This window comes from Eulemur rufifrons, chromosome 18 (assembly GCF_041146395.1).
Source record: "Eulemur rufifrons isolate Redbay chromosome 18, OSU_ERuf_1, whole genome shotgun sequence".
Classification (NCBI taxonomy): domain Eukaryota; kingdom Metazoa; phylum Chordata; class Mammalia; order Primates; family Lemuridae; genus Eulemur; species Eulemur rufifrons.
Window position 1 is genome coordinate 17125775 of NC_091000.1, and position 27973 is coordinate 17153747.

The window sequence follows — 27973 nt, forward strand, 5'->3', positions numbered from 1 at the left end:
AAAAAAGAAAGAACATTGAGGAACTTCATGTCTGTGATGCTCAGTTTTTTCTCTGAAGTAGGGGGAAATACTATCTCAGAGAGAAGAGGTGTGGCTGTGGGTGGGACAGCCCGTAGAGGACGGTGTGAGTTTATAGGCTGCTCTGGAGAATGGAAGAGGAAAGTGAGCAGGGATATGCCCAGGTTGCTGAGCACTTGCTGAGGGCCCACTTGAGGCTGGAGACCCCACATTCCCGATACCACCAGGGTGCATCTTCAGATGCATTTCCATTGTGTATGTTCAACAGTGCAAGTGCAAGAGTGGAGAAACCAGATGGCCATATGGATCCCGAATTTTGGCTTGGCGTTAGAAGTGCTGGAAAGAAAAAGCAGGAGGATTGAGCAATGCTAAGCCAAGGGGCTAAGGACTTATAAATAAACGATGGAGTTAAGATGGATAAAGTCGATGAGGCTGAAAGGCCAGCTGAGGGAAAGGAAGTTACGCCATATTAGAGTTTAAGATGAAGCAGCTCCAGAAGTACGGGAGTGCCATGAGAGTGGTGGATACGGGTTGCTGGGTTTCATAAGCAAGGATCTTTGAGACTTGGATGTTGGTTGCATGAATGTTGACATCTTTCAGGATGATGATGAGATGTGGGAGGAGGCAAATTCCAAAGTTTTCAGTGAGTGACAGTGACCCCATCAGTGGATGGCACCAGCGAGGAGGAAGAGAGAGTGTCATACCTGGGTAGCATGAACCTTGACGGCAGAAGGACTTTGGCATGGTAGTAGGAAAGCAATAGTGCTAGGAGTCATTGCAGGAAGCCAAAAAATGGCTTCATGTATTAAAAAGGAAGAGGCCTGAACCCGGTTGAACATACCTGTTCAGGAGAATCTGCTGGACCCCCGGGAGTGGCTCCCAGTGCTGTTGCAGGGGCTCCTGGTAACCCTCAGGACTTGAGTGTTACAAGGGAGAGATCGGGGGTGGGATATGGAAAATATCTTTTGTTAGGGAGCCTGTTTTCTATTTTTAAAAAACATCCGTGTTGGAACAGGTGATTTATGAAGTGTCTTCCTTGTTTAAAAACTTTCTCCATGAATCTGAAAAAAAAAAAAAAATGCAAATCAGGGGCTTGAGCCCTTGTACTGTCCAGCTGGAAGAATAGGCCTAGATTCTGAATCATCTTTTCTTCATGTGAAAACCACCATTACCTTAGTGATAGAAAAGAATACTTTAGAAATTCTTGGGAAAAATAATACAATAAAAGTTGAGCAAAATGATATATATTTGATTCTGGCCTTGGAATAATTTACATGGAAAGGCCAGACTGCCTTCCCTACCTGAGATGAGAGTTCAATTTAGAGCATTATTTTAGAGAATTTAGAGAATTATTTTCTGTGCTTAAAACCTTCCCTTATTACTCCAAAAACAATGCGGAGGCAATGGTAGATACTTTATAAGTGTCTGATTTTTTTTTTCTTACATTGCCTTGTATATCTTTTGGAGAAAGCAGAAAGAATAAATTAAGTCAAGGGAGTAGACAGGATAAGGGACCTAGAAAGTTAGAAGAAGGAAAGAAAGAAAGAAAAAGCCCCCAAGACAAACAAAGAACAAGCAAGAGAAGATTTAGGTTGATTCAGACGGTTTATATTCACAACTCCTGAGCAACCAGTTGTATGGGGCTCTTGGCGTTCTCTTCAGAGAGTCGTTCCAAATCTGACAAGGAGAAAGGAGCAAAAGAAAACAAAATGACCAGTTTTGTGGCACAGGGGAAGGAAATATATTCAATAGTTGTGATTTTAGGCTCCTTTTTTGGGATGGAAGTGTAAGCACTGGAGCCAGAAGCTATTTGCCTTACTACTTGTGTACTTCCTTTTTATAATATTTTTAAAAAATGTATAAACTATAGCAATTAACTCTATGTCTTTTTAGTGTAAGGAATAAGATGACATAGTATAAAAAAATCGTCTTTGGGAAGAGAAGACGTCTTCTTGAAATTTTCATCCATTCTCCTGCCCCCACCCCCACCCCTGTACAACTAATTGCTTGGATCAAGGCACAAGTCTAGCATTATTTCAACGAGCTATTTCTTGATGAATGGCAGATGAGGAAATTAAAGTGTGACGTGCTTCAAAGGGGCAATGTGGTCCAGCACCCAGCAACAGAGGAGGATTCGGACTGCTGGTCTCTGACCTGAGGTCACCAGGTGACCTTGAGCAAAACAATTCACTGTCCTGGGACTGGGCTTCCTTATCTTTAATTGGAAAGTCTGGACTAGGTGATTTCTCAGGGCAAATCTTTAATGATTTTCAACTCAACTTCTGCAGGAGGTTCAAAGAATCAGTTTTTGGGAAGAGCTGATAATGTCATCAGAAATAGGCATGGCCGAAAGAAAAGGTCTGTGCCCAGGAGAGGATGCTTCATGCCAGGCCTGTCATTGAAGATAGTCACAGTGTTTAACAACCCTTTGATCCTAAAACGAATAAACACATGAGGCTAGACTCCGTTAGCCAAACTGTCTGACATGTGGCTCTAGGAGATGCTGTTGTTGTCAGAGTTGAAGTATGGAGATGAAATGACAAGCAGGAACCAATTTTCTAAATAGGAGCTAGAACTGATTCCCTAACTTGAAGGTGTTGAACAGCTGTTCTTCAGTTTAGAGAAAATGCAAAACTGTAACCAAGTGGCTGTTCTTCCTGTCCCTCCCCTAATCCTAGTCCTTTCTTTATTCTCATTCCTCTGGTGAGGTCCCATTCTCACAGGCAACAGGTAGACCTGGGTTTATGTCTCAGCTGTGCCTTACGAATTCTGTGGTCTTGGGTAGGTTACTGAATTTCTTTAAATACCTGTTTCCCCATCCGCCAAGTAGGGATACTAGCCGATCCCTAGTATTGTTGTGAATACTAACATGATAATACAGGCTGAGTATTTAGTACTATCAAATAGTAAATAGCTGTTATACTGTTATTCCTAAATCTCTACTTTAGCAACTTATATTTATATGTCCTCCAGTTTTCAATCATCTATTGCTGTATAACAAACATGCCAAAACTCAATGGTCTAAAATAAGCATTTTATTATTTCTCATGATTCTGTGGGTTGACTGGGGTGCAGCTGTATAGTTCTGCTAGTGTAGTTTAGGGTTTCTCATGCTGCTGCAGTCAAATGGTGCCTGGGACAGGAATATCTAAATGGCTTTACTCCTGGGCTTAAGCAATCCTTCTGCCTCAGCCTCCCGAGTAGCTGGGACTACAGGCATATGCCACCATGACCAGCTAATTTTTTCTATATATTTTTAGTTGTCCAGATAATTTCTTTCTATTTTTAGTAGAGATGGGGTCTCGCTCTTGTGCAGGCTGGTCTTGAACTCCTGACCTTGAGCAATCCTCCCACCTCGGCCTCCCAGAGTGCTAGGATTACAGGCGTGAGCCACTGCGCATGGCCCCATTATTAATTCTTTAAACACCACTTTCAGTCTGTGAGTTTCTTTTCAAGAGCCTATAGTGTGTTCATAGTGCTGATTGCATTAAACCTATCTTTTTCTATTTTTCTGAGGCCCTCATTAATCTTACTCCACTCCATTTATATAACCCTTATTTTCCACTTTTATATGTTATCTACTTCCCTAAGGAGGGAACTCCATAAGAGATTTTAAGATCACATATATTATAAATATCTTAGAACACAGAGGGGAATAGAGGAGCCAATGTGGAGGCAGAGTAAAAACCCTGGAAGACGAGATGCAAAGAGGAAGGGATTTTGTTGTTGCTGTTTGTACTTTTGAGAAATAGGAAGGAGGAAAGGGGGGAAATCAAGAATTATTTCAGGGGGTTAGAAATTAGCTCCCCTTTAATGGAATTCCTTAATGTTTGAAAATCCTGAACTGTCGTTTGTTCACTGTACTACTCCTGCCTCACGTGGGTTATATATCCACACTCACAGAGTCTGTTTTTGTAGTTGTCATTGGGCTGATGCCAGGGAGTACGTACGAGTGTTGTGCTTGGCACACAGTGAGTGCTTCATTAATGTTTGTTGGATGAAGAATATGAGGGAAACTTAGTTAAATCCATACCTTTTATAAACTAAAATGGATGACATTGGCAGAGTCAAATAAAGGATGAATGTTCTTATATATTATTAATAAATGTATTGAGATACAGAAGGCAGTTTCATGAATTATTTTCACTGTTAAAAATAGACATTTGTTAAGCACTCAATACATGTGCTCTAGATGCTGAGACTAGAGATGAGCTGAGATGAATGAAGGCTTAGCTAGATATACTCCACAGTGAGGATACCTGTTTCTTTTGTAGATGGAGCATATAAAATGTGCTAACAACATGGAAAAGAAAGTCATTGTATTTTTTCTTTTTTAGATCTGAGAAGATTTTATTATATTTTATTTTATTTATTTATTTTAGAGACAAGGTCTCACTCTGTCAAGGGCAGTGTCTTGATCATAGTTCACTACAGTCTTGAACTTCTAGGTTCAAGCAATGTACCCGCCTCAGTCTCCCAAGTAGCTGGGACTCTAGGCGCCCGTCACCATGCCCAGATAATTTTTTAATTTTTTTGTAGAGATGAGGTCTTGCTATGTTTCTCAGGCTGGTCTCGAACTGGGCTTAAGTAATCTTCCTGCCTCGGCCTGTCAAAGTGGTAGGATTACAGGAGTGAGCCCCCAGGCCCGGCCTAGATCAGAGAAGATTTTAAAATAGGACATTGAAAGAATAGCTTCTTGTTCACATGAGGAAACAGTATTTTAAAATGGTAAACATAGAAAGGTATTAACCTAAGGAATTTTAACAAGCATATTCAGTTATTCACTGACATTATTTTCATGGCTGTGCAGTTCCACTCCAAAGGCATAGTATTTTGGGGAAACCAGTGATAGTATTCAACCTCAGTCATCAATATTTTGTAAGGATATGATAAACAGTTTTGAGAAGAGTCTCCCCTGTGGGCTTTCAACAGCAGTTTCAAATAGCCCAGTTTCGAGAACTCGGCTCTGGAGTAGTCCACTTAATTATTAACTTCTATTTTGAGGCAGCTGCATTCTTGAGGATGGAGCCATGATCTTCTTTTACTGTGATCCTATTTTGTTCCTTTAAATTCTCAGCACAGCTGAAGAAGAGGCCCTGTTTCTTACTGGAGACTTTCAGGCAAAGGAGCTGTTTCCAGCTTCCTACTAAGTCCACCCAACATATGTCATGCGGGGATGCGGGGAATAATTTTCCTTGCGAGGGCCTCCTCACAAGTTTTGGAGATGGGCCTTGAGCTCTTGGCTGGAAGTGTGGTTTTCCAAAGTGGAGGCTGCAGAAATGCTCGTCATTGATTGAGAGACGTGCCGCCTGGGCTATTTTCATGAGAGTCAAATAAAACTCTCTTGTCTTAAGCCTGCTTTTGAAAGGTGTTTTCCTAATGATTTTACAGTTAAATAGAATGACTGTGTGGGAAAGTGTAGTTAAATAACTGGAACACTCTGGGCAGCTTCCCTTCCCTTCCCTTCCTGGGCCCCTCCTTGCCTTTTGCCCCAAAGCTCCTCCTTCCCTGGGCACACACATGCTGCTCTGTTTTCTGTTCTGGAGCTGCCTGAATTGTGTGATTTTTGTAGATGAATGTGAACTCTTCAATCCAGAAAGAAGTGCCAGGAACACAAACAGCCCAGCTAATTGGCATTCACCTTTAGGGGAGGTACATGGCCAGCCAAGCTGGTTGCATTATCTTCGTGGGTCACTTGCTTAACTTTGAGGGAAACCTCAGGCTCTTTCAAATCATCCAAGGAACATTTCAAAAAGGAAAAAAAGAAATGCCAAAAAAAAAAGGCTGGAATCAGGAGGTGCTCCATCTCTTAAGTATGTTGAACTGGTTGCAAAAACACTTGCTTGAGGCAGCTTATATTTTTGTTTAATCTCTGTCTGAGCTGCTTATGATTTCAGGGTACTCTAGCTAGGTTAATGGCCTTAGGCACAAGCTAAATTCCAGTCACAGACTTTTGTGTGTCTGTATGTGTGTTACAGAGTTTAAAACACTTGGCTGGCACTGAGTAGTGGCACCCCCTTAGTTTGAGACATGTGTTCTATAGTTCGTCACAGTGTACACTGTTCCTTAGTGCTTCTAGTCTTACCACAAAGCTGCCTCACTTTTATATGTTACCTGCATGCTTTCTGTAGGCCTTGGAGTTGGCTACCCCACTTTTTAATTAATTAATTATTAATAATTACAAAAGACTATTTTTTTTTAGAGCAGTCTTAGGTTCACAGCAGAATTAAGGGGAAAGTACAGAGATTTCCCATATATCTCCTGTCCCTGAACATGTATAGCTTCTTCCCCCCGTTATTTAACATCTTCCACCAAAGGGGTACATTTGTTACTATTGATGAACCTACATTGACACCTTATTATCACCCAAAGTCCATAGTTTACATTAGGGCTCAGTCTTGGTGTTGTAGATTTTATGGGTTTGGACAAATACATGATGATATGTATCTACCATCATAGTATCATAGAGAGTATTTTCACTGTCCTAAAATTCCTCTGTGCTCTGCCTGTTCATCCCTTCCCCACCCTCCCCAGTTCAGCGTCTGGCAACCGTTGAACTTTTTACTGTCTCCGTAGTTTTGGCTTTTTCATAATGTCTCATTTTTGGAATCATATGGTATGTAACATTTTTAGATTAGCTTCTTTCACTTAGTAATATGCATTGAAGTTTCCTCCATGTCTTTTCGTGGCTTGATAGCTTATTTCTTTTAAGCACTGAATAACATTCCCTTGTCTAGATGTGCCCGAGTTTATCCGTTCACATACTGAAGGACATCTTGGTTGGCAATTATGGATAAAGCTGCTGTAAACATCCTTGTGCAGATTTTTGTGTGCACTTAAGTTTTCAACTCCTTTGGGTGCTACCTCACTTTCAGTACAAGTAGTTTCATCGTGTTCCTTCAATGTGGAACTCCATTTAGTCTGAGACAAACCAAAGGGGCTGATAAGGAGTTTTTAAGATTTGATTTGTATTATAGAACTAAAATTTAGAAACATCAGCAGGTTTTTTTTTTCCCCCCACTGAAAATATTCCTCAGCTTATAACAATCTCCAACCCTGACTGAAGGTCTGACTTTCAACAAATTGTTCCATATTGGGAGAGTGACTTCCTCGAAGGCCTGTCCGCTGCTGGTCTCAGACAGCAGAGCAGCTCGTCCAAACCCTGGTGCTTCCACGTCCAGCTTCGGGAGGCCTCTCTGCTAGAAGTCGTCAGCAGTGCAGATGCTGCCTCAGGACCTGATGAGTTTCCTGTTTATTCAGTAAACCTTGCGGGAAATACAAAGAAGTGTGAAGTGATCAAATGTTCTGAGGTCACCAGCGCAGAGTCCTTAGCATTCTTTCACTAATGCGAACTATATCAATCTTTACATACTCAGCTGTCTAGGGCACAAAAAAACTTTTTGTCTGTAATCTTCTCCCACCTTCTAATTATTAACATGGCAACAAACTGAGAGCAAAAGTGATATTTGAGCTGCTTTCTTCTTTTCTCTTGTTCTTGTACCCTCACCTTCTAGTGAAATTACTCAGAGACCATGAAGAAGAGAGATTGGAAGAAATTGAGAACCTGTGGTGTTGGAATAGTCCCCAGACCACATAATAAGTCTCTGAATAATTGAGAATTTGATAAGTAGAATAAGCCATCAGAAAACATAATTTTCAAATAGATTCCTGAAACTTCTAATCATATTTTTATATTGTGTTTAAGATGCAGCATTCGTTTGGCTTTAAGTTAAGAGATGGCACTAGAATGTAAACTCCGTGAGAGAGACTGTTTCTGGTTTCTTTCAGCTCATTATCCCAGCTATGGGAATGGGACCGAACTCTAACTTACGTATCCAGTCAACAATGAGTTGTAGAATGAAACAATCTAAATACAGTGGAGACTAAGTATTTGGTCTGTGGGCTATTATTCTGCTTTTGGGTTCTCAAATTCTTCCATTTTCTCTTCTAACACGGAAACTGAAATTACAGTAAATATAATAGTTAAAGGAATCCATCTTCTTTATGTTACTTAGCTTCTTTCAAATAATTTTATAGATCTTAAAGCACAGATTTAAAATGTTAAGCTAGAAGCAGAGATTTTGAATTAATTAGCTGATACTGTTCTTTTAATTAAATATAAAAAATTTGAGATAGTTACAGATTCATTTATATGCAATTGTAAGAAATAATACAGACAGATTCCATGTACCGTTTACCCAATATTTGCCCAGCAAAATGACAGTAAATTATCACAGCCAGGATATGGACATTGACACATTCAAGAAACAGAATCCTTCATCATCACAATGATTCCTCGGGTTGTCCTTTTATAGCTACACTCACTCCCTCAACTTCACCTTGGGCAACCACCAATCTCTTCTCCATTTCTGTGATTTTGTGGGCAGCTTATTTTTAGGAACATTTCTCCAGCAGTTGGTCTACAGGAAGAAAAGATCATTTAACACATACAGGGTTAATGACTTTGTAGATGGAAGCCAGGTATTATAGGTACACACGTTCAGCATTACCTTGTGTTGCTGTGCCAGGAGACAGTGTGGGGGACAGATCCAGATTACTGAGGCATTAGTACTGCAACTATTCTTGCCAGAAAACACCCCTGCCAAAGGGTGACAGAATTTTCCCTCCTGGATTACACTACCTCCACAAAGCAGGCCTCAGTGGCAGAGCATTTCTGGCCTCTCCTGACACTCAGAAAGTGAGATACTATTTATAGTCCCTGGTAGCTGTGAAACAGGTGAGGGAAGGTGTATTCTTTACCTGTCAACTTGTTGTGACTATTTACTGATGAGTATTGGGACTGTGAACCCTCCTTTTCTTTCCACCTCTGAAGCTTATCTTTGGTGCTGTGAAGTTCTGCTTTGACATTGTATTGTACTTGGAGCTTCTGGAATGCCACACGATGCCAAATAGTTCCTACTTTTTCCCTCTTCTTTGCCAGCATTCTGACTTAATTATCTGATGATGTCACTATGGAAGTAAAAGCCATCCTCATTGTTAAACAAGCAGCTGTGCTATTAGAAGAATCAGGAATCATCTAATGTCTGCAGCTATTTGGGCTTTTGTGTTTCAGTTGCTCTTATCAGTAGCTCGGCTAGCCCAAACATGCCTATTTTAGGACGTAAAGTAATAAATCCAGTAGAGGAGATATTGGAAGAAATTGTTGTAGGCTTTTACAGATTGAAATCTCCCATAACGGCCCTGCCTTTGGCATAAATCAGCTGTACTTCTTTAATTTTTTTTTACTGCCTAAATCAAATGATATGGCTTAGAAGTAAAATAATTATAGCAAGAGATTTGGTATTTAGACATACATTTTATTTATTTTTAATTAAACTATTTTAAATATTTTATTGTCATGTACAGTCTTAAATCCCATAATAAAAACAATTTCTGCTTTATGGCTATAAGAATCGATACACAGAAAGGTTTAATGGACTGATAAAGCCATGTCATGGTTTGGGAATCATGAAGGAACTCATAGATTTCTAAGCTATCTCCCTTCCTTTCTTTTTTCTTCCTATTTTTCTTTCTTTCATATTATGCCCAATTTTAACCTAGTTTGCAAGTTGAGGAATTGCTAAGAATTTTAATGACCCATCTGGGTGTCTAATGTTCTTATTTATAAACTTTTATTAGCCAGCTGAGTTGTGAAGAGAATGGAATGTGTAGTTTTGGGCTCTGGGATGACATGCAAAATAAAATAATAATAACGAAAGAGTTTAATGAGGGGGCTATGTGAAGCTTGTTAGTCATATTTGTGTTTTGCTCACAAGGAAATAAACTTAGGATGCTGATTTTTCTTATTTATCTGATTTACTGCATATACTCATATGGAGATTTAAAGTTTTTCATTTTTAGCAGATGAGTTCCTCTTGTTACCTTGATGCTTTGTCAGTTATCCATGTATTAAAGGGTTCTCAGTGCCAGATCTTCAGCATTGTGTTGGATGATTCTTGATGGAAGAAAAGAAACCAGTGGTTATGCCTTGGAATTTAGTTTTGTTGCTGGTAAATTTTAGTTCCAAAGAGACTACTAAACCTGGCTTGGTTATTTTTTTACTCAAAAACACAATTTTATTGGAATACACTCTATCACTGTTTTAAATAAAATAGGTTGTTTTGAATAAGTAAAAAATTAAAATGTGTGTACTTGTGTTCTGAGCTGAGGATGTCAGGTTGTATGAGTACTTATCATCTATTGACCAATATAATGAACCTTAAAATACACTATTAGACAACTGCTTTCTGATTATCTTAGTATATTAAGTTGAGAGTTTCTGTTTGCTTGGGTTTCAAATTACTTAAATGAGAAATAACATTAATGCTGGTCCAGCCAATGAAAAATCATGCAGTTGACACTAGAATCTAAGCCCCATGAGGGCAGAGACTTTGCAGGCCTTGGTCACTGTTATATTTCTAGCTGCCAGTGTCTGACACATAAGAAGCACTCAATACTAATTTGTTGAATGAATGAATAAATAATAAACAGGATAATAGATTGAGAAATTGTATAAAGTTTGTGTCTTTCATGCTCCATTTCCCTTGGGAAATATAATAGAATTATAAATTTATTCTGTAGGTAAAGAACAGGCTTCAATATGGTAAAACATTAAATTCAGCATAAATGACCTATTTTTAAAAGATTACCCAGCCACATTTTGTAGGTCATGCTTGCCTTCTTCTAGATCGTCTTACATCCTTGATCAAATAAACACACAGATTCTTAAAAATATATAACTCCTGGCTGGGGTGGGCATGGTGGCTCACACCTGTAATCCTGTCATTTTGGGAGGTTGAGGCCAGAGGATTGCTTGAGGTCAGGAGTTCGAGACTAATCTGAGCAAGAGTGAGATGCTGATTCTACAAAAAAACAGAAAAATTAGCCAGGCGTAGTGGTGCCCGTCTGTAGTCTCAGCTACTCAGGAGGTTGACATGGGAGGATCACTTGAGCCCAGGAGTTTGAGGTTGCAGTGAGCTATGATGACACCCCTGCACTCCAGCCTGGCAACAGAGAGAGACAGTGTCTCAAAAAAAATAATAAAGAGAAGAAAATATATAATTCCCTGAATAAAGCAGGTAGAGTAGGAGGTGAACATATTTGAATGCTTGCAATGTACTAAAAGAGTGTGTGTGTGTGTAAGATCAATGGCAATTATTTTCCATTGTACAGGTGAGAAGGTAAGCTCAAGTGAGTGGTGAAGCCCCATTTTGAGTGAAGTTCTGTCTGACTTCAAAATCCATGCATTTTGTATCGTGTTATTTTTTCTGAGTACTGGAGTTTAATTTCTGTGGTTCACAGTGAAACTTCTTGAAGGAGTTGTTTGCATATACTGTTCCCAAATTCTTACTGTGATTAAACCCGGTGAATACTTTTCAGACTTCTTTTGTACCATCTGACACTGAAGGTCTTGAAGGTCCCACTTGAAATCCTGTCTTCACTTGGTTTCTTCGATCTCCTGGTTTCCTACCTCTGACCACTCTCTTTGAGGTTTCATTAAATTTATAGACTATTGGACAGGAGAAATGACATCTCAATTATGTTGTTTTCTTGTCTGTAAACATGCACAGTTCCCCTTTTAAGTCTTTTAAAAATGACTTTCAACAGTTTTATAATTTTCTTACAAAATTTATAGATACCTTTTGTTATTATCAAAAATAGTATCATTTTTATAATTAAAAGTTTTAATAGTTTTTTTGTGGGTGTAAAGAAACTCAGTTTTTATATATTCTTATATCAAGCAACTTATCTGAATCATCTGAGATCTCAACCACTTTACATCTCCCTGTTGGGGTTCGGTGCAGCCTGTGCTCCCAGGGCTGCCACTATTTGCTATTATTACCACCACTTTATTTCTAAGATATATTTCTTTTTTGAACTGCAGATTCATATAGCTGACTGTCTTCTGGATATCTCTGTCTGGCTTTTCCACAGGCACTGCAATTTCAATATGTCTGAAGGGAACATATCTCATTGTCTTCTCTTGCCAACTTACTCCTCCTCCTATATTTCTCACCACAACAGTCTCCCAGTTACCCGAGACAGAGAAAAACCTGGGACTTGTTTCTGAACTCTTTCCCCCCTTTTTCCCTCCCTTCCTTCCTTCCCTCCTTCCTTCCTTACCACCTTTTTACCTCCTTCTCTTCTTTCCCCTCATATCCACTCCTGCTCATTCTGGTCATATCTCGTGTATTTATTGACTTCTCTCCATCCTGCTGTTTCATTAAAAGCCCTCATTCTTTCATCCCATTTCACACCATGAAACTCCCTAACATAATGTTCAGAGGCTGTGACCTCTGTAGCCTCATCTCGTCCCCTGCTCCCCCTTCCGCAGCACACACATGCACACTCGTACACCCTGCGCTAGCCATACCTAACTGCCGCAAGTTCCTTGGACGTGCTGTGCCTTCTCTCCCTTTCTCCTTTGGAAGTTATGTAGTGATAGCATCCATAGTTGTAGAACATGTAGGATGCTTGCTTTTTGTTCCCATTTTCTCTTTTCCTGACTAACTCCTGCCAATTCCTTCAGTCTCCATACAGTTGTCACTGCTTCCAGGAAATCTATAATCTCCCAAGAGGCTTAGGTGTAGCCTCTGTCTGCTCTCAAAGTAGCCTGTGTATATTTCTCTCATGGCACTTACAGTACTGAGCTTGTTTAGGTATCTGTGTGTGACCTTTCTTCCCCTCAACAATGCTGTATGTTCTTTGAGATCAAAGACCAATGTCATACTTTCCTTTGTACTTCCTGTTACTTGGCATGTAGCTGTTACCGGTAAATGTTTATTGAATGAATAAATAAATGTATTCATAGTTTGTGGAAACACTGCTTCCACAAACCTTATTCTTTCACCAAGGACAAACCTCTCTAAATGTCAGCTTCATTATACATAGGGAGGTACGGTGCTGATAAATTCATATTTTATGATTCTAAGATTCATCGTCCTTAAGCATATTCAAAAGAAAATGATGCAGATTTGGGACAACATTCCAAAATAGGAGTTCCAAAATATTTTGAGCACTGGTGGTAACACTGAAATAATAATTGGGCTTTCCAGTTACACTGTTTAACTAATGTGTTGAGTGCTAATGATCTGAGCACTTGAACATCTGAGTGGTTTACTTATGGTGATCAGAGCTTCTAATCTTTTGCTTACATATCTAAATCATTTTAGAAAGATTGTGTCAGTATCCCTTTGCTGAAGATTTTTAAGTAAAAGTTGGACAGTTGTTTGGATGTTGTGGATGTGATTTAAGATATAACTGTACCATGATAAGACTAAGTGACCACTAAGATTTTGCCTATGGTTAGATTCTCCAATTTTGTGGTCTGTAAGCTTTTGCTTTTATGTTTAAACAGAGAGGAAAAAAAAGAGAAGTTGAGTTTTAAGCTTGGATAACACACTATTTATTTTCCCAAGTTCATCTCTTACTGGATTTAATATCAACATTAGAAAGCTACCAGAAGTGTGTGTTTATCAAAATTGTTAACTTCTATGCATCTAAAAACTGACTCTCGAGCTTGGTCAGCTCGAGCTTGTTGAAATGACTTGGGTTAAATCAGTGTCTAACGTCCAGTTTAGAAAGGTCTTTTAGTATAGTTTTTTTTTTATTTTAAAAACTTAAAAAATGTAAAATATAACATAGATACAGAAAGTCACATAAAACAAATTTGTAGTTTAATGAATTACTGCTATTTGAAGATTCTTGTAACTGTAACTCAGACCAAAAAATAGGACTTTGCCAGCACCCCAGAAGCCTCTGTCTCTATCACAGTCCTGTCTCCCCAGTAAAAATGTACAGACTTTTATTTCAGCCACTTCTTCGTTTTTCTTTTCTATTTTTTCCCCCTTTTTTTTTTTTTTTTTTTTTATGAGACAGGGTGGGATCTTGTTCTGTCACTTCGGCTGGAGCGCAGTGGCAGGATCATAGTTCACTACAGCCTCAAACTCCTGGGCTCAAGTGATCCTCCTGCCTCAGCCCCCCAAGTAGCTGGGACTACAGGTACACATGCCCAGCTAATTTTTAAATTTTTTGACAAGGCAGAGTCTGGCTATGTTGCCCAGGCTGGTCTCGAACTCCTGGGTTTAAGCAGTCCTCCTGCCTTAGCCTCCCAAAGTGTTGGGATTATAGGCGTGAGCCACCATACCCAACTACTTCTTTAGTTTTCTTAATAGTTTTCCTTAATAATACACAAATGGGTATCACTTCACTCCAGTGAGAATGGCTTTTATCAAGAAGTCCCAAAACAACAAATGTTGGCATGGATGCAGAGACAGGGACACTCTTGCACTGCTGGTGGGACCACAAATTAATATAACCTCTATGGAAAGTAATAGGGAGATACCTCAAAGAACTAAAAGTAGAACTACCATTTGATCCAGCAATTCCACTACTGGGTATTTATCCAACGGAAAAAAAGACATTCTATAATAAAGACATCTGCACTAGAATGTTTATAGCAGCACAATTCATAATTGCAAAGATGTGGAAACAACGCAGGTGCCCATCTCTATATGAATGGATTAATAAAATGTGGTATAAGTACTACTCAGCCATAAAAAACAATGGTGAACTGACACCTCTTGTATTATCCTGGATGGAGCTGGAGCCCATTCTTCAAAGTGAAGTATCACAAGAATGGAAAAACAAGCACCACATGTACTCACCATTAAGTTGGCACTAACTAATCAACACTTATGTGCACATATGAAAGTAATATTCATCCGGTGTCGGGCAGGTTGGGGGGGAGATTGGGTAAATTCACACCTAATGGGTGCAGTGCACACTTTCTGGGGGATGGGCACGCTTGTAGCTCTGACTTGGGCAGTGCAAAGGCAATATATGTAACCAAAGTGTTTGTACCCATGTAATATTCTGAAATGAAATTTTTAAAAAATTTAAAAAAAAGAAATTGGATTGTTTGGTCTATAGATTTCTCCATCTGGATTTTGCTGATTGCTTTAGAAGTGTAGGACTTGACCATTTTGAACAAGTGTGGCTGTTTCATGCCTCAGTCCTGGAATGACATTCTACCTGGAATATCATTCCCCCTTGTCTCTCCCTAGCTAATACCTTATTCATGTGATTATCCCCTACTTATCCTTCAGAACTTAGCTCAGAACTCATCCCTCCTAGAAATATTCCCTGACTTTTCATCTAACAATAAATATGTCCTTTTCTGTAGTCTCCTAGCACATGTGTAAACCTTCAGTATGACACCGATCACATTGCTTCAGTTCTTTGTCTTGTTAAAAATATATATATTAAGAGGTGTGTTGCAAGGAATTGGCTTTTACCATAGTGGGGGTTGAACAGGCAAGTCTGAAATCCATAGCAGGCCGTCGGAATGAGCGGTCAGAATTCTCGGGCAGAGGCTGAAGCAGCTGTCCAGAAGGAAGAATTACTTCTGGGAAGCCTTAGCTCTGCTCGCGAGGCTTTTCAACTGATTGAATCAGGTTTGTGAGATTATCAAGAATAGTCTTTACTTAAAATCAACTGATTATGGATTTTAATCACATCTATAAAATACCTTTACGGCAACACCCAGATTTGTGTTTAATTGAATTACTGGGACTGTAGCCTAGGCAAGTTGACACAAAATATTATCACATGGCATCTTTTGCTTTTCTCTCTGAACTTATGCTTAATTCTTTTTATTTTTCCTACTTTTGGCCTCTGAAAGTTTCCTGTATTTTTTTTTTTTTTGACATTGTTAGGAGCTTAATACTGGGAGAATTTTTCAGAATATCTAGTCCATTGTATTACCCCGTCTTTCTTTTCCATGAGGCACTTTTAGCCAACATTCATTAGATAGTGCTGCGTGCCAGGTTCTGTGCTACAGCTAGGGGTACAGAGATGGATAAGGTACAGTTCTCTGCCGTCCAGCAGCTCACAGTCAGTGGGAGGGACAGATACGTGCTATAAAACTGATCTGAGTCTATGCATATTCGCTCATGTCTGTAATCCCAGCACTTTGGGAGGCTGAGGTGAGACGATTGCTTGAGGCCAGGAGTTCGAGACCAGCCTAAGCAAGAGTGAAACCCCATCTCTACAAAAAAATAGAAAAATTAGCTAGGTGTGGCAGCACGTGCCTGTAGTCTCAGCTACTTGGGAGGCTGAGGCAGGGGGATCACTTGAGCCCAGGAGTCTGAGGTTGCTGTGAGCTATGATGACCCCACTGCACTCTAGCTCCAGTGACAGAGCAAGACCCCGTCTCAAAATCAAACAAACAAACAAAGAATAAAAACAAAAACTAAAAAACCCCAAAACTGCTCCTAGTATGAGAGCTTCCTTTCATATTAATAGGTGCTTAGTATACAACAAAAGAATGTTTTTATACTACAAAAAATGTTCTATTTTACAGTCATTTATTAATCACTTTGCAGGTTGGAAGCTTCATATTTTTACCACGGAGAAAATATCTTGCTTTTTTTTTCCCTGCTTTTTTGATGGCTATGGCAGAAAATTTTCAGGTGTATACTAAAAAAAGCTGATTTTGATACTAATTTCAGCATTAAGAGTTTTTGTATAATGTGAAAACCAGGACTTTAAAAACATTTATCTAAGTATAAAAATATAAAGTAGTATTTTATTATTTCCAGAAACCAGGCTAAAGATGACAGCTCTTCTAGTTAGGCATAGAAAGGAATAGATCATTTTTATCTTGCAGAATTGTTGATCAGTCGTCCTCTATTTTTCAGAACAAATTTTTCCTAGCTTGCCTGTTATTTTGTTTCACTTCCTGAAAAGTGTAGAAAATTTTAGTCTGTACTTTTCATGTGGAAATGTAATATAATTCCTTTCATTTCCTATCTTAAAGTATTTAATGGTTAAAACTACTCCTATAAGAAGACCCTCCCCTAACCCCAGCAAATGAAATGTGTCTTTAGCTTACGCCTTTGCTGTGCCATAGGATCCAATGGCTTTGCTTATTAAGAGTCTTGTAGATCTCAAGTATAATTATTTTATTATATCTTCCTCACTGTAAAGCCAGTCCAACGTGGAACAGTGACAACAAAAAAGCTCACTTGAGTGTAGCCAGATTTAATTTCAACGGACTGAACTGTCTAGTATTCCAGTATCCTTGAGTACTGGCTGAGATTTCACATTGTGTAGAACCAGCAGAGTATCTCGAGGACTCTGTCTGAAACATTAATGCAGTTTAGCTGACGTCCGCCCCATATTCCCTGGCCCCCCAACCTCGCCAGTTTTCAAGTGCATTAGTTGTTGCTCAGGTGTCTTTCATCTTTATATTGCGTAATTGTTGTGGAGCTTGCTCTTTTGTCTGTGGTATTACAAAGGTAATTTTTCCCATTACTTACAGTCAAACTACAACTTCAAGCAGAAGAGAGAGGGGTTGTGTCCATCAAAGGAGTGTGTGCGAACCGTTACCTTGCTATGAAGGAAGATGGAAGATTACTGGCTTCTGTAAGTAATGCTTTCTGTTTTTGCAGGTATTTTTTTTTTTTTTTGCAGTTTTTTTAAAAACACAGCTCATATGAAGTAGATACTGGATTGGACTTGGGCAGTCTTGATGAGCTCTAAATCACTGCTTTTGTTCTGCAAAGCTATTAAACTGTAATTCAATTTTTTTTCCTTATACGGTGCAATCAAACATGAAGATCAGTGGGAATAGACATAAAATTTTGATTATCTGTTTTCAAATTTATTCTGTAGAATGTAATATATAAAACTTTTGCAGTATAGAATACTAGTTGAGAATGTGGGCTTTACACTTGGGTATACATACTGACTCTGCTGCTTACTAGCTGTGTATTCTTGGGTAAATTATTCTGAGTTAGTTCCCTCACCTGTAAAATAGAAACAATAATGATCCAGTATCACTGGGGTTTTGTGACAATTTAATTAAATACTATATATCAAGTGCTTACATCAGTTTCTGACACATAACAGATCCTCAATATTGTTACTGCCTACTCATGCTGTTCTCATTTATGTATAAATCAGGGCAGGGACTTTTCTTTTTTGTTTTATCACAGCTGGTCAGGGGGCCTAGCTCCTGGCTAGTACTCTTTCCACTAGTGCAGGCTCCCTGTCAGCTTCACCATTATTATCAGAAATAGGATTGCGTATCTGTTGAGCATACACAGTATGTGGGGAATGGTGCAGGAAACTAAGGAAGTAGGACCAAGTGTGGTGGCTCACACCTGTAATCCTAGCACTTTGGGAGGCTGAGGCAGGAAGATCATTTGAGGCCAGGAGTTTAAGGTTGCAGTGAGCTGTGATGATGCCACTGCACTCTAGCCTAGGTGACAGAGCAAGACCCTGTCTCAAAAAAGGAAAAAACTGCAGAAGACACAGATCTTATTCCTTTTTGCTTGGGGGAGTAGATAGGATATGTATGTAGAAGTGTGTGTCTGTGTTGTGTGTTGTGTATATACCAATACCAATGGCCAGTTATAACCTCTCTATAACTCCCCCCACAGAAGCAGTCTAATAGTATCAAGCAATTGTGGTGTTTTGAGCTGTATGAATAGTTTTTGAAATTCTTTTCTGAATGAAGACCTATGAATTTTTAAAGATCATGACTTACAGAAAAAGATATTTCAACCATCCCAATTTCAGATTGATTATCTGACAAAGATATACTTATGTTGGTATTATCAATTTATATGATTTTTGCAGGATAAATATTAATAACAAATTTGGGTGTAGTGGCTCTTAATTTTGGGAGGGTTAATTGGACTAATTTTAGAGTCCTCTTCAAGAATAGCCAATACTTACTGATGTACAGTGTGCCAGATGCTGTGCTCGGCACCAGACTTATAAAACTGAATATCACATGGTCTACCCTTAATGAGCCACAATCCAGGGGTAGTAGAAACGTAAATAAGTATTTATAATAATGTGTAAGGCTTTTGATGTTTTGCTTCTGTATTTTGCATACATGCATGGTAGTAGAGGAAAGGATAATAAATATTATGATGTAGGAAGTAATATATGAAAGGAAGTGATAAAATTTGTCTAGAATTGGGGGAGATGACCTATAAGTAGAATTTTAGGTGATGTAGAGGAAGGAGTTCAGCAGGCAGTCCGGGAGCAGAAGGAGTAGAGAAGGTATGGATAACTCTGGGACATACGATATGCAAAGGCGTGGATGCAAAAAGCAATGTGGGGTATCTCTAGAATTACAAGTAATTCACTAACACTGGAGTGTAAAGTGCAAAGGAAAAGAAAAGTGGAAAGGAAGAGAGAGAAGGCCGCAGAGGCAGATAGACTGCCTGTGGAAGGGCCTTACACACCACGCTGACTGTGCGCAGTGGAGAGCCATAAAGAGTTTTAAGGCCGGGCGTGGTGGCTAACGCCTGTAATCCTAGCACTCTGGGAGGCCGAGGTGGGCGGATCGTTTGAGCTCAGGAGTTCGAGACCAGCCTGAGCAAGAGCGAGACCCCATCTCTACTAAAAAAAAAATAGAAAGAAATTATATGGACAGCTAAAAATATATATAGAAAAAATTAGCCGGGCATGGTGGCGCATGCCTGTAGTCCCAGCTACTCGGGAGGCTGAGACAGGAGGATCCCTTGAGCTCAGGAGTTTGAGGTTGCTGTGAGCTAGGCTGACGCCACGGCACTCACTCTAGCCTGGGCAACAGAGTGAGACTCTGTCTCAAAAAAAAAAAAAAAAAAGAAAAAAGAGTTTTAAGAGGACACCTGATCAGATTTGAATTTGGGAAAGATCACTGTGGCAGCAGTGTAAAGAATGCATTTGAGGGGGCCAACACTGGTGGAGAGAGACCAGTTAGAGGGCCCCTGTAATAGTCCAGGCAAATGGTGATCAGACCTGGCAATAACAGCAGGACAAAGAGGACGGAGTCCAGTGCTAGCACTTGTGATTGATTTGATTTAGGAGTGAAGTAGAGAGAAAAGTCAAAAATGGCTTTTAGGTTTCTGGTTTGGATGAGAAGGTAGATGAGAAATGGGAAGGAGGAAAAGAGAAAGATTTGGGAAAAGGTAGTAAGTTCAAAGTTAGACCTATTTAGTTTGAGTTGCCTATGGGAAATTCAGGTGAAGATGTTCACTAAGTAGTTGTTTATAAATCTGGAGCTTAGAGAAAAGATCTGTGTTGATATATAGATGTGGGTATCATCAGCATATAGGTGGTACTTAAATCAGGGGATTGGATGAGGTTTCCTAGGTAAAAAATATAGCTCTAAAAGATTGACAACTTGTAACTTTTGCTTCTTCCACTCTGTCCTTGTCTTTTTTTTCTACCAGACTCTTGTCAACGCAAGAGGTGATATAATACTTTGGTAATCTACCAAAGTAGCATTTTAAATATTTCCCAGAACAGTGAATCAATAAGTAATTTTGGATGACTTTGATCTTGTAGGAGAGAGAGGAAGAAGTGTTTCCAATGCCCCTGCCCTTTTCACCTTAGGATGAAATCACTATACAAATTACTATGGCTTCTGTAGTAGTGTTAGTTTGGCTACTGTCAGACAATGAGGGTGGTAGAGAAAAGAAAGGAGATGCACACATTTGCTTCCGTCATAACTAACTATGGACAACACTAATCAAATGGTTTTAAAGCACCAGCCTTTTATTTGTCTATCTTAATCTGGCTCAGTGAGTGCCTTGAGATTAGTTATTACCCTGGTCTTATACTTGTTAAGATTAGAAGTTCCAGTAACCTAGTAATCATGGTGACCCTGTTAGATAATCACTGGAGGTGCTGTTCATCTCAAGAGCATAGGCTGAAATCTTGATACATCTATAATGATAAGGATCCCCATAGTTGTTAAAAGTCATGAAAACAAACAACCCCATTAAAAAGTGGGCAAAAGACATGAACAGAAGCTTTTCAAAAGAAGATAGACTAATAGCCAATAAACATATGAAAAAACACTCAGCATCACTAATCATCAGAGAAATGCAAATCAAAACCAGAATGAGATATCACCTAACCCCAGTGAGAATGCCTTTTATCAAAAAGTCCCAAAACGATTGATGCTGGTGTAGATGCAGAGAGAAGGAGCTGTGGGACTGCAAATTAGTGCAACCTCGATGGAAACCAGTATGGAGATTCCTCAAAGAACTAAAAGTAGACCTATCATTTGATCCAGCAGTCCCACTATTGGGTATTTACCCAAAGGAAAAAAAGTCATTGTTTCAAAAAGACACTTGCACTAGAATGTTTATTGCAGCACAATTCACAATCGCAAAGATGTGGCATCAATCCAACTGCCCGTCAATACGTGAGTGGATTAATAAAATGTATATGTACACCATCGAGTACTACTATTCAGCCATAAAAAACAGTCTTTTGCAACAATCTGGATGGAACTAGAGACCATTCTCCTATGTGTAGTATCACAAGAATGGAAAAACAAGTACCACATGTACTCATTATTAAACGGGAACTAACCGATTAGCACTCATGCACAGAGGGAAGTAAAACTCAATGGAAATCATGCAGGTGGGAGGGGAGGAAAAGGAGGTGGGTGAAGTCATACCTAATGGGTACAATGTACACTATCTGGGTGATGGACACACTTATAACTCTGACTCAAGCAGTACAAAAGTAATCCATATGACCAAAACATTTGTACCCCCCATCATATCTGAAATTTAAAAAAAATAGAAAAAAAGTGATGAAAACAAAAAGTGTTCCACCTTAAAGTGTACTTCTGAAACTAAAAAAGTAGACAAATTATAGTCTTGAAAACTGAACTGTCATCTCATTCTTACAGCATTCAGGGACCAGGCATTAAGCTTCCTAAACTATTGATTATGTATCAGCAAAAGCATAAGCTGCTCTAAAATAAATAGCATTTTCTAGTTTCTTCCTTAGCTAAGTAGCAACTTCCACAGGATTAAGGTCATAGCATTTTATTTAGCCTTAAATGTGTTTCTGTCTCCTTGGATGTGTATTAACTCTTCTTGATGCAATAGATTTCCACCAAGTTGACTCAGTAAGAATTAATTTAGCAATGCTTAGAAATTTATCAAACGCTCTGTAGGGACAAAGCCATGGCTGTTAAACATAAATAGAAAATTCAGGATTTATTAGTCCACTTTGAGGAGTGGTACTAGCCAAGATCCAGTTGTTGTTACTATTTATATATGTTCCAGCTCCCATCATATGACCTATTCCTGCCAAGTTAACGAATTAATCTCTAGTCTTACCATCTAATTTGTGCAGCTTGCTGCCATTCCTTTTCAGCAGCAAGCCTATCTCTTTCAAATTGGTCTGGGTGGGTTGGGTCAACTTCCAGATGAAAAAGTTAAGTGTCACCACCTCAAAACCAAAGAGATGATGCCAGCGATTCAGTAAGTGGCACATTCTCTCTCTGAGTCAGATCCATAGACAATGAGCTGTCAACAACAGCAACTGTTCATGTAAGTCCAGTGTTCCGATCAGTGGCCGTCACTTGGGGATGTAGATGTGCCTCATAACCTGGAGAAACTGGGATTTATGAACTTGTACTTGCCAAAGGCATAATCCTTCCCACTCCTCTACCGGGCCCATTTTCAGATTGCTGTGTTATGGCACATTTTGGGCTTCTTCTGCATTTTACCTGTGTGTGATTCCTGCAATAATTTCTAAAACATTCTAGTTTTCTCCCAGGAAGAAGATTACTTTGGATACATAAAACATTTAGTTTCTAAGAGTTATGTTAGATTGATTATTACCAGTTAGAATAAGAAAAAAGACTGGTTTGTTTACCATTTTTACCCCAACGTCTTCCCATATTAATGATATAAATGCATTCAGGTTACTGATTTCTAACTGTTTGAAAACATTTCTGAAGGGTCTTTTCTTTTGAAGTTATGAAATATGAAAGTTCAAAGAGTAGATTATAATTTGACTGCCAAAGCCTATATTTGGAGGCTGCAGTTGAGTAGTTCTTTAAAGCACAGTAGACTTCTTACTCAATTCCATAGCAGGATAAATTTTGTTGCTATGAGCAACAGAAGTCCAGAACAAATATTAGGATTTATGATTTAAGTGTTCACAAATTGTAGATTTTTTTAGAAAATTGCATATAGTGAAGTTAATTGTAGTTTTGAGTTTAAATCACCAAACAACCACAATGTTGGCACTAGTACGAAAAACTTGACTGTTCTTCATCTGCTAGAAAGTTGCACATTGTTTTCTATATAATGCTAGAGTATAGATCATGATACTCTGAAAAAAATATCTCAATAAGTTATAGAATATAACTTGTGTTGATCCACAATGGTGAAATATGGAAAAATTATTTATATTCTCTGAGGATATTCATTTAATTGCTGTAAAAGTAAAATACATTTTGCCTATAGAATAACTTTCTTAGTTGAGGGGACTTAACAATGAAATGAAATCTACAGTATAGTAAAGTGGGGAAAATAGATTTTTGAAGGCTTAGTCAGATTGACAATCTATACTGATTAAATTTGTCAGAAAAATACAATAATTGAAGAGGAATGTAGACCATTTTTAAGAGATAAAATACTAGATTAAATGCAAATGTTAATGCCTAATAAGAATTATTGCTTCTTTTAGAACACATTCTTTAAATTTTTATACAACCTATCAATAATTATAAGATTAAGATCAAATTTACTTTTAACTTTGCACAATTTGTGCGTTTCATTTTGTTCTGAAATCGCCAACATTGATACTTACATCATGTCTGTTTTTAATTCTCAGAAGTGTGGTGTAAGCAAAAGCATTTTCAGATTCCTATTGAGCAAAGTCCCTTGTAAGCCAAAACTGCAAATTCAAAGTACTGTAAAAGAATAAACAACCCAGTAAACAGAGCATGAGGAAATGGTCATAAGGTTCAAATCTAAAATTAGGAGTGGACTAGAATTGTCAGGCCAATGCATAAGGAGGGAAAGTGGGGGTGGGGGCAAGGGCTGGGGGGGGATGTGGGGAGCGGGAAGAGAATTTATTCTATTAAAATAGTTATTATTTCTTTTAGTATTGTGTGCAGAGGCTATTAGTGATTGGGAGGGATTCTAAAGATCATCTAATCCAATCTTCTTATTTTACAGATGAGGGAAGTGATGCCCAGAGAAGTTAAACGGCTTGATCCAAAGATACAAGTTAGTTAGGGATCAAGGCAAGAGTAGAGCCCAGATTTCTTGGCCCACAAGAGGTCCTTACAGATGTCAAGAGTTAGGCTAGTCAAACTCTGGGAAAGGACCATCTGGTCTAGTTGCCTCAGGGACCACGTGGTCCATTTAAACCATATTCTATATTTCAATTCCTCTAGTGGTGGATTTTCCCTGGTCCTACTTGTTTAGTTCTTATTTAGATTTTTCAGTGTCACTGAATTGTATTTTTACGGTTCATTATCTAAAGTAGTTTCATTTGTTCATTGAGTTAGCAAATATTTATTGATCACTTAGTATGTGCCAGGCACTGATACAGCATTTGACATAATAGATGAAAATCTTTGCCTACATGGTATTTACAGTTTGATGAAATAAAGTGATATGTGTGTATAAACAAATTATCTGTATTTGGGCATAGCAGGGCACAAAAATGAATGAGGTGCTTTTATTTTTCGTATTATAGCTAGAGTTACTATATCCAGTTACTCGAGAAACTCTTTTTTGTGATGGTACTTGTAGGACTAGGGTCAGAGAGGTGATGGGATAGGACAGGAGGGCAGATCCCATAGAATTTTTGAAGGCTATTATAAATATTTTGGCTCCTAGTCTAAGAAAATGGAGAGCCACTGTAGGGTCATTTTTAAAAAGAAAAATAAATTTTATTTTTAGAATAGTTCTAGGTTTGCAGAAAAGTTGTACAAATAATAGTGTCTATATACTCCATACTCAGTTTCTCCTATTATCAACGTCCTGTGTTAGTATGGTACACTTGTCACAACTAATTAACCAATATTGATATGTTACTACCAGCTAAAGTTCATACTTTATTCATATTTTCTTAGTTTTTACCTAATGTCCTTTTTCTCATCCAGGATCCCATATTTAGTCATCATGTTTTAGTCTCCTCTAGACTGTGACAGTCTCTTAGACTTTCCTTATTTTTTATTGCTTTGACAGTTTTAGGAGTATTGGGCAGGTATTTTTAGAACGTCCTTCAGTTTGGGTTTGTCTGATGTTTTCCTCATGGTTAGACAGGGATTATGAGTGTTTGGGAGGAGGATCACAGAAGCGAGGTACTATTTTCATGACATCATATAAAGGTATATGCTGTCTTCGTGATTTATCACTCATGATGTTAACCTTGCTCACCTGGCTGGGAGAGTATTTGTCTTCACTGTCAAGTTACTCTCCGCCCCCCCCTTCCATACTGTACTCTTTGGAAGGAAGTCACTATGCACAGTCCACACTTAAGGGATGGGGGGTATGGTTATGCTCCACCTCCTTGAAGGGGTAGTGTCTACATAAATTATTTGGACTTCTTTTGCATGGGAAATGTGTCCATTCTGCTCCATTTATTTATTTATTCAATCATTCATATATGTATATGCTCACAGATATTATTTATAGTTTGAGTTATAATCCAATATTACATTATTGATTTTGTTGCTCAAATAGTTCCAGCTTTGGCCATTGGGAGCTCTTTCAGCTTGGCTCCTGTGCTCGTTGACATACCCCAATCTATATGTCTGTTTTGAGCACTTCATTATTTTTTGGCCTACAAGATGCTTGAAGACCATCTTGTATATTCCCTGTGCCAGCCTAGAATGAGCCATTTCTCCAGGGAGCCTTTGTTCCTTTTATTGGAGAATGGTATTAGAAACCATGATCTGGATGCTGGGTGTGCTTGTTGCTACGGAGGTCTTTGCTTTTAAGCCCTCTCAGCTGACAGAACAAGAAATATATGCATATACTAACCTGGGTGTATACACATATCTTTGGTTATTTCTATATTTAGCCATCTGTGTTTATATTAAACTAAACGAGTTAGTTCACACTGATGTCTCCAACCCTACTCTATCAGTACCATGTGAATATTTTAGCCTCCCCTCCTTGGCTTGTCTGTAACCTCCCAACCCAACAGTGAGAAACCTGGCTCCCACCATTTCCTAGGATCAGCTTCTCATTTTGTATCAATATCTCACATAAATTTATTTTTTTTAAATGTCAAAGTAAATTAAAATATCTAGACAAAAAGCAAGTCAAGTTATTTAAAGTGTTGATTACACTCTTTCATACTACATTAGTTTCTTCTGTATTCAGATACCCCCACGAAGGGTCAAACTTCCAGCACCATCTTTAAAATCATTAGCATCATCATCACTATCAACAAATGGTTATTGGACCCGCTTATACGACCCCCTAAGCTGGCTTATGTGGACAGCCTCCAGGGAAACTTTGACATGTTGCCCCATCACTAACATATAACAGGTTTATATGACTGCCATACGTGTGTGTGTGTGTATATATATATATATATATATATATGTATATTCATTTTCTTAGGGTTCATACCTTTTAGAATTGAGAATAATGTTTTATTGAAATTATTTTACATAACACACTTTCTAGTACTCCAGATAAATGAATACTTTTCAATTTCCAATTTTATAGTTATTGGCATTAGCAAGAGGGAAAGAAAATTATGTGATGTGTTTGTTGCATAGTAGGTGCTCAGTTAATACTTATTATTGCCATTTGGATGTCTACTATTCATCTCAAACTCAACATGTGCAAAACTAAATTACTAACCTTTTCCTATAAAGGTTTTCCCACTCATAGTTTTCCCCATCTCAGTTGATGGCAAGTCCATCATTCTAGAACATAAACTTTAGTGCTGTCCTTGATTCCTGTTTCTGTCACACTGTACATCCAGTCTGTTAGGAAACCTTGTTGACTCTCTCATCAAAATATAAGACAGCTTCTTGTCTACTGTTACCTCTGTGATCTGAGTCTCTATTCTCTCTGCCTGTATTACTCAGTACGCCTCTAACTGCTCTCTCTTGTCTACTTTTGGCCCCCTGTAGTCTTGGCAGCAAGAGTAATCCTGGAAAAGTATGTCAGATCATGCTGTTTTTCTGCTCAAAAGCCTACAGTGGCTCTCCATTTTCTTGGAGTAGGAGCCAAAATATTTACACTAGCCTTCAAAATTCTATGGGTTCTGCCCTCCTGTCCCATCCCATTACCTCCCTCCCTCACCTCATTTCCTACTGCTCTTCCTCTCAGGCCCTCTACTTCAACCACTTTGTCTTCAAACATTCACGGGGCTTGTGCACCAGCTGTTCTGATTGGAATGTTCTCTGACATCTGGGTGGTTAACTCCTTCACCGTCTTCAAGTGTTTACTCAAAAATCACTGTCTCAGTGGATCCTGCTGTAACCGTGCTTAATATTGCAGCCTGACCTCTGCCCCCACCACTCCCAGTCCCTCTTATCCTGCTCAGCTTTACTTTTTTCCCCTCATATTTCTCATAGAATATTATTTGTTCAGTCATGCTTATTTCTTATTTTGTGTCTCCCCAGCTAGAATTTGAGTGGCACAAAGGCAGGGGTCTTCGTTTAGTTTTGTTCACTGATATGTCCCAGGTTCTTAGAAAAAAAAAATATGTATACATTGAATGAATAAATGCATTGTTTGAACTGTGTGCTTCCTGTACCCTCAGATTATTCTTAAATCTTAAAAAAAAAAAAATCAACAAAATAAAGGAAAACTTAATTTGATGAAAAGGTGTCAGGTAGATACATGGACAAAAGATGTCCACAATCTAAGTCACTAAAAGCACTGAGCTTTGAATTCTTCATTTGTTGATGAGTATAATTATATGAAAAGATTGTTGTGATTTTTAAATGAAATGATATGCATGAAAGCCAACAATAACCATGAACTTCTCAGCTGTTAGCCTGTATAAAATAAGGCCTTGAAAGCAAGGTACAAGTTGTTTCAAGCCCTTAGAAGTCACTTAGCCACTTCCTCTGTGATGTTCTTCTGAAGACCTTTTTCTCTTAAGTTTGAAATGGTGAACAAACATTGAGAATAGGAAAAGAGCTCTGTAAATA

The 27973-nt window shown here is 38.6% G+C and overlaps 1 protein-coding gene across 1 annotated transcript in view; it reads left to right on the top strand.

Annotated features, from left to right (window-relative positions):
* FGF2 (fibroblast growth factor 2) overlaps window positions 1-27973 on the top strand; it is a 51949-nt gene that overhangs the window by 20963 nt on the left and 3013 nt on the right. The window contains exon 2 of the mRNA XM_069493386.1: window positions 17342-17445. Coding sequence (XP_069349487.1) covers window positions 17342-17445 — 104 coding nt within the window. The remainder of the gene's footprint in view (window positions 1-17341; window positions 17446-27973) is intronic.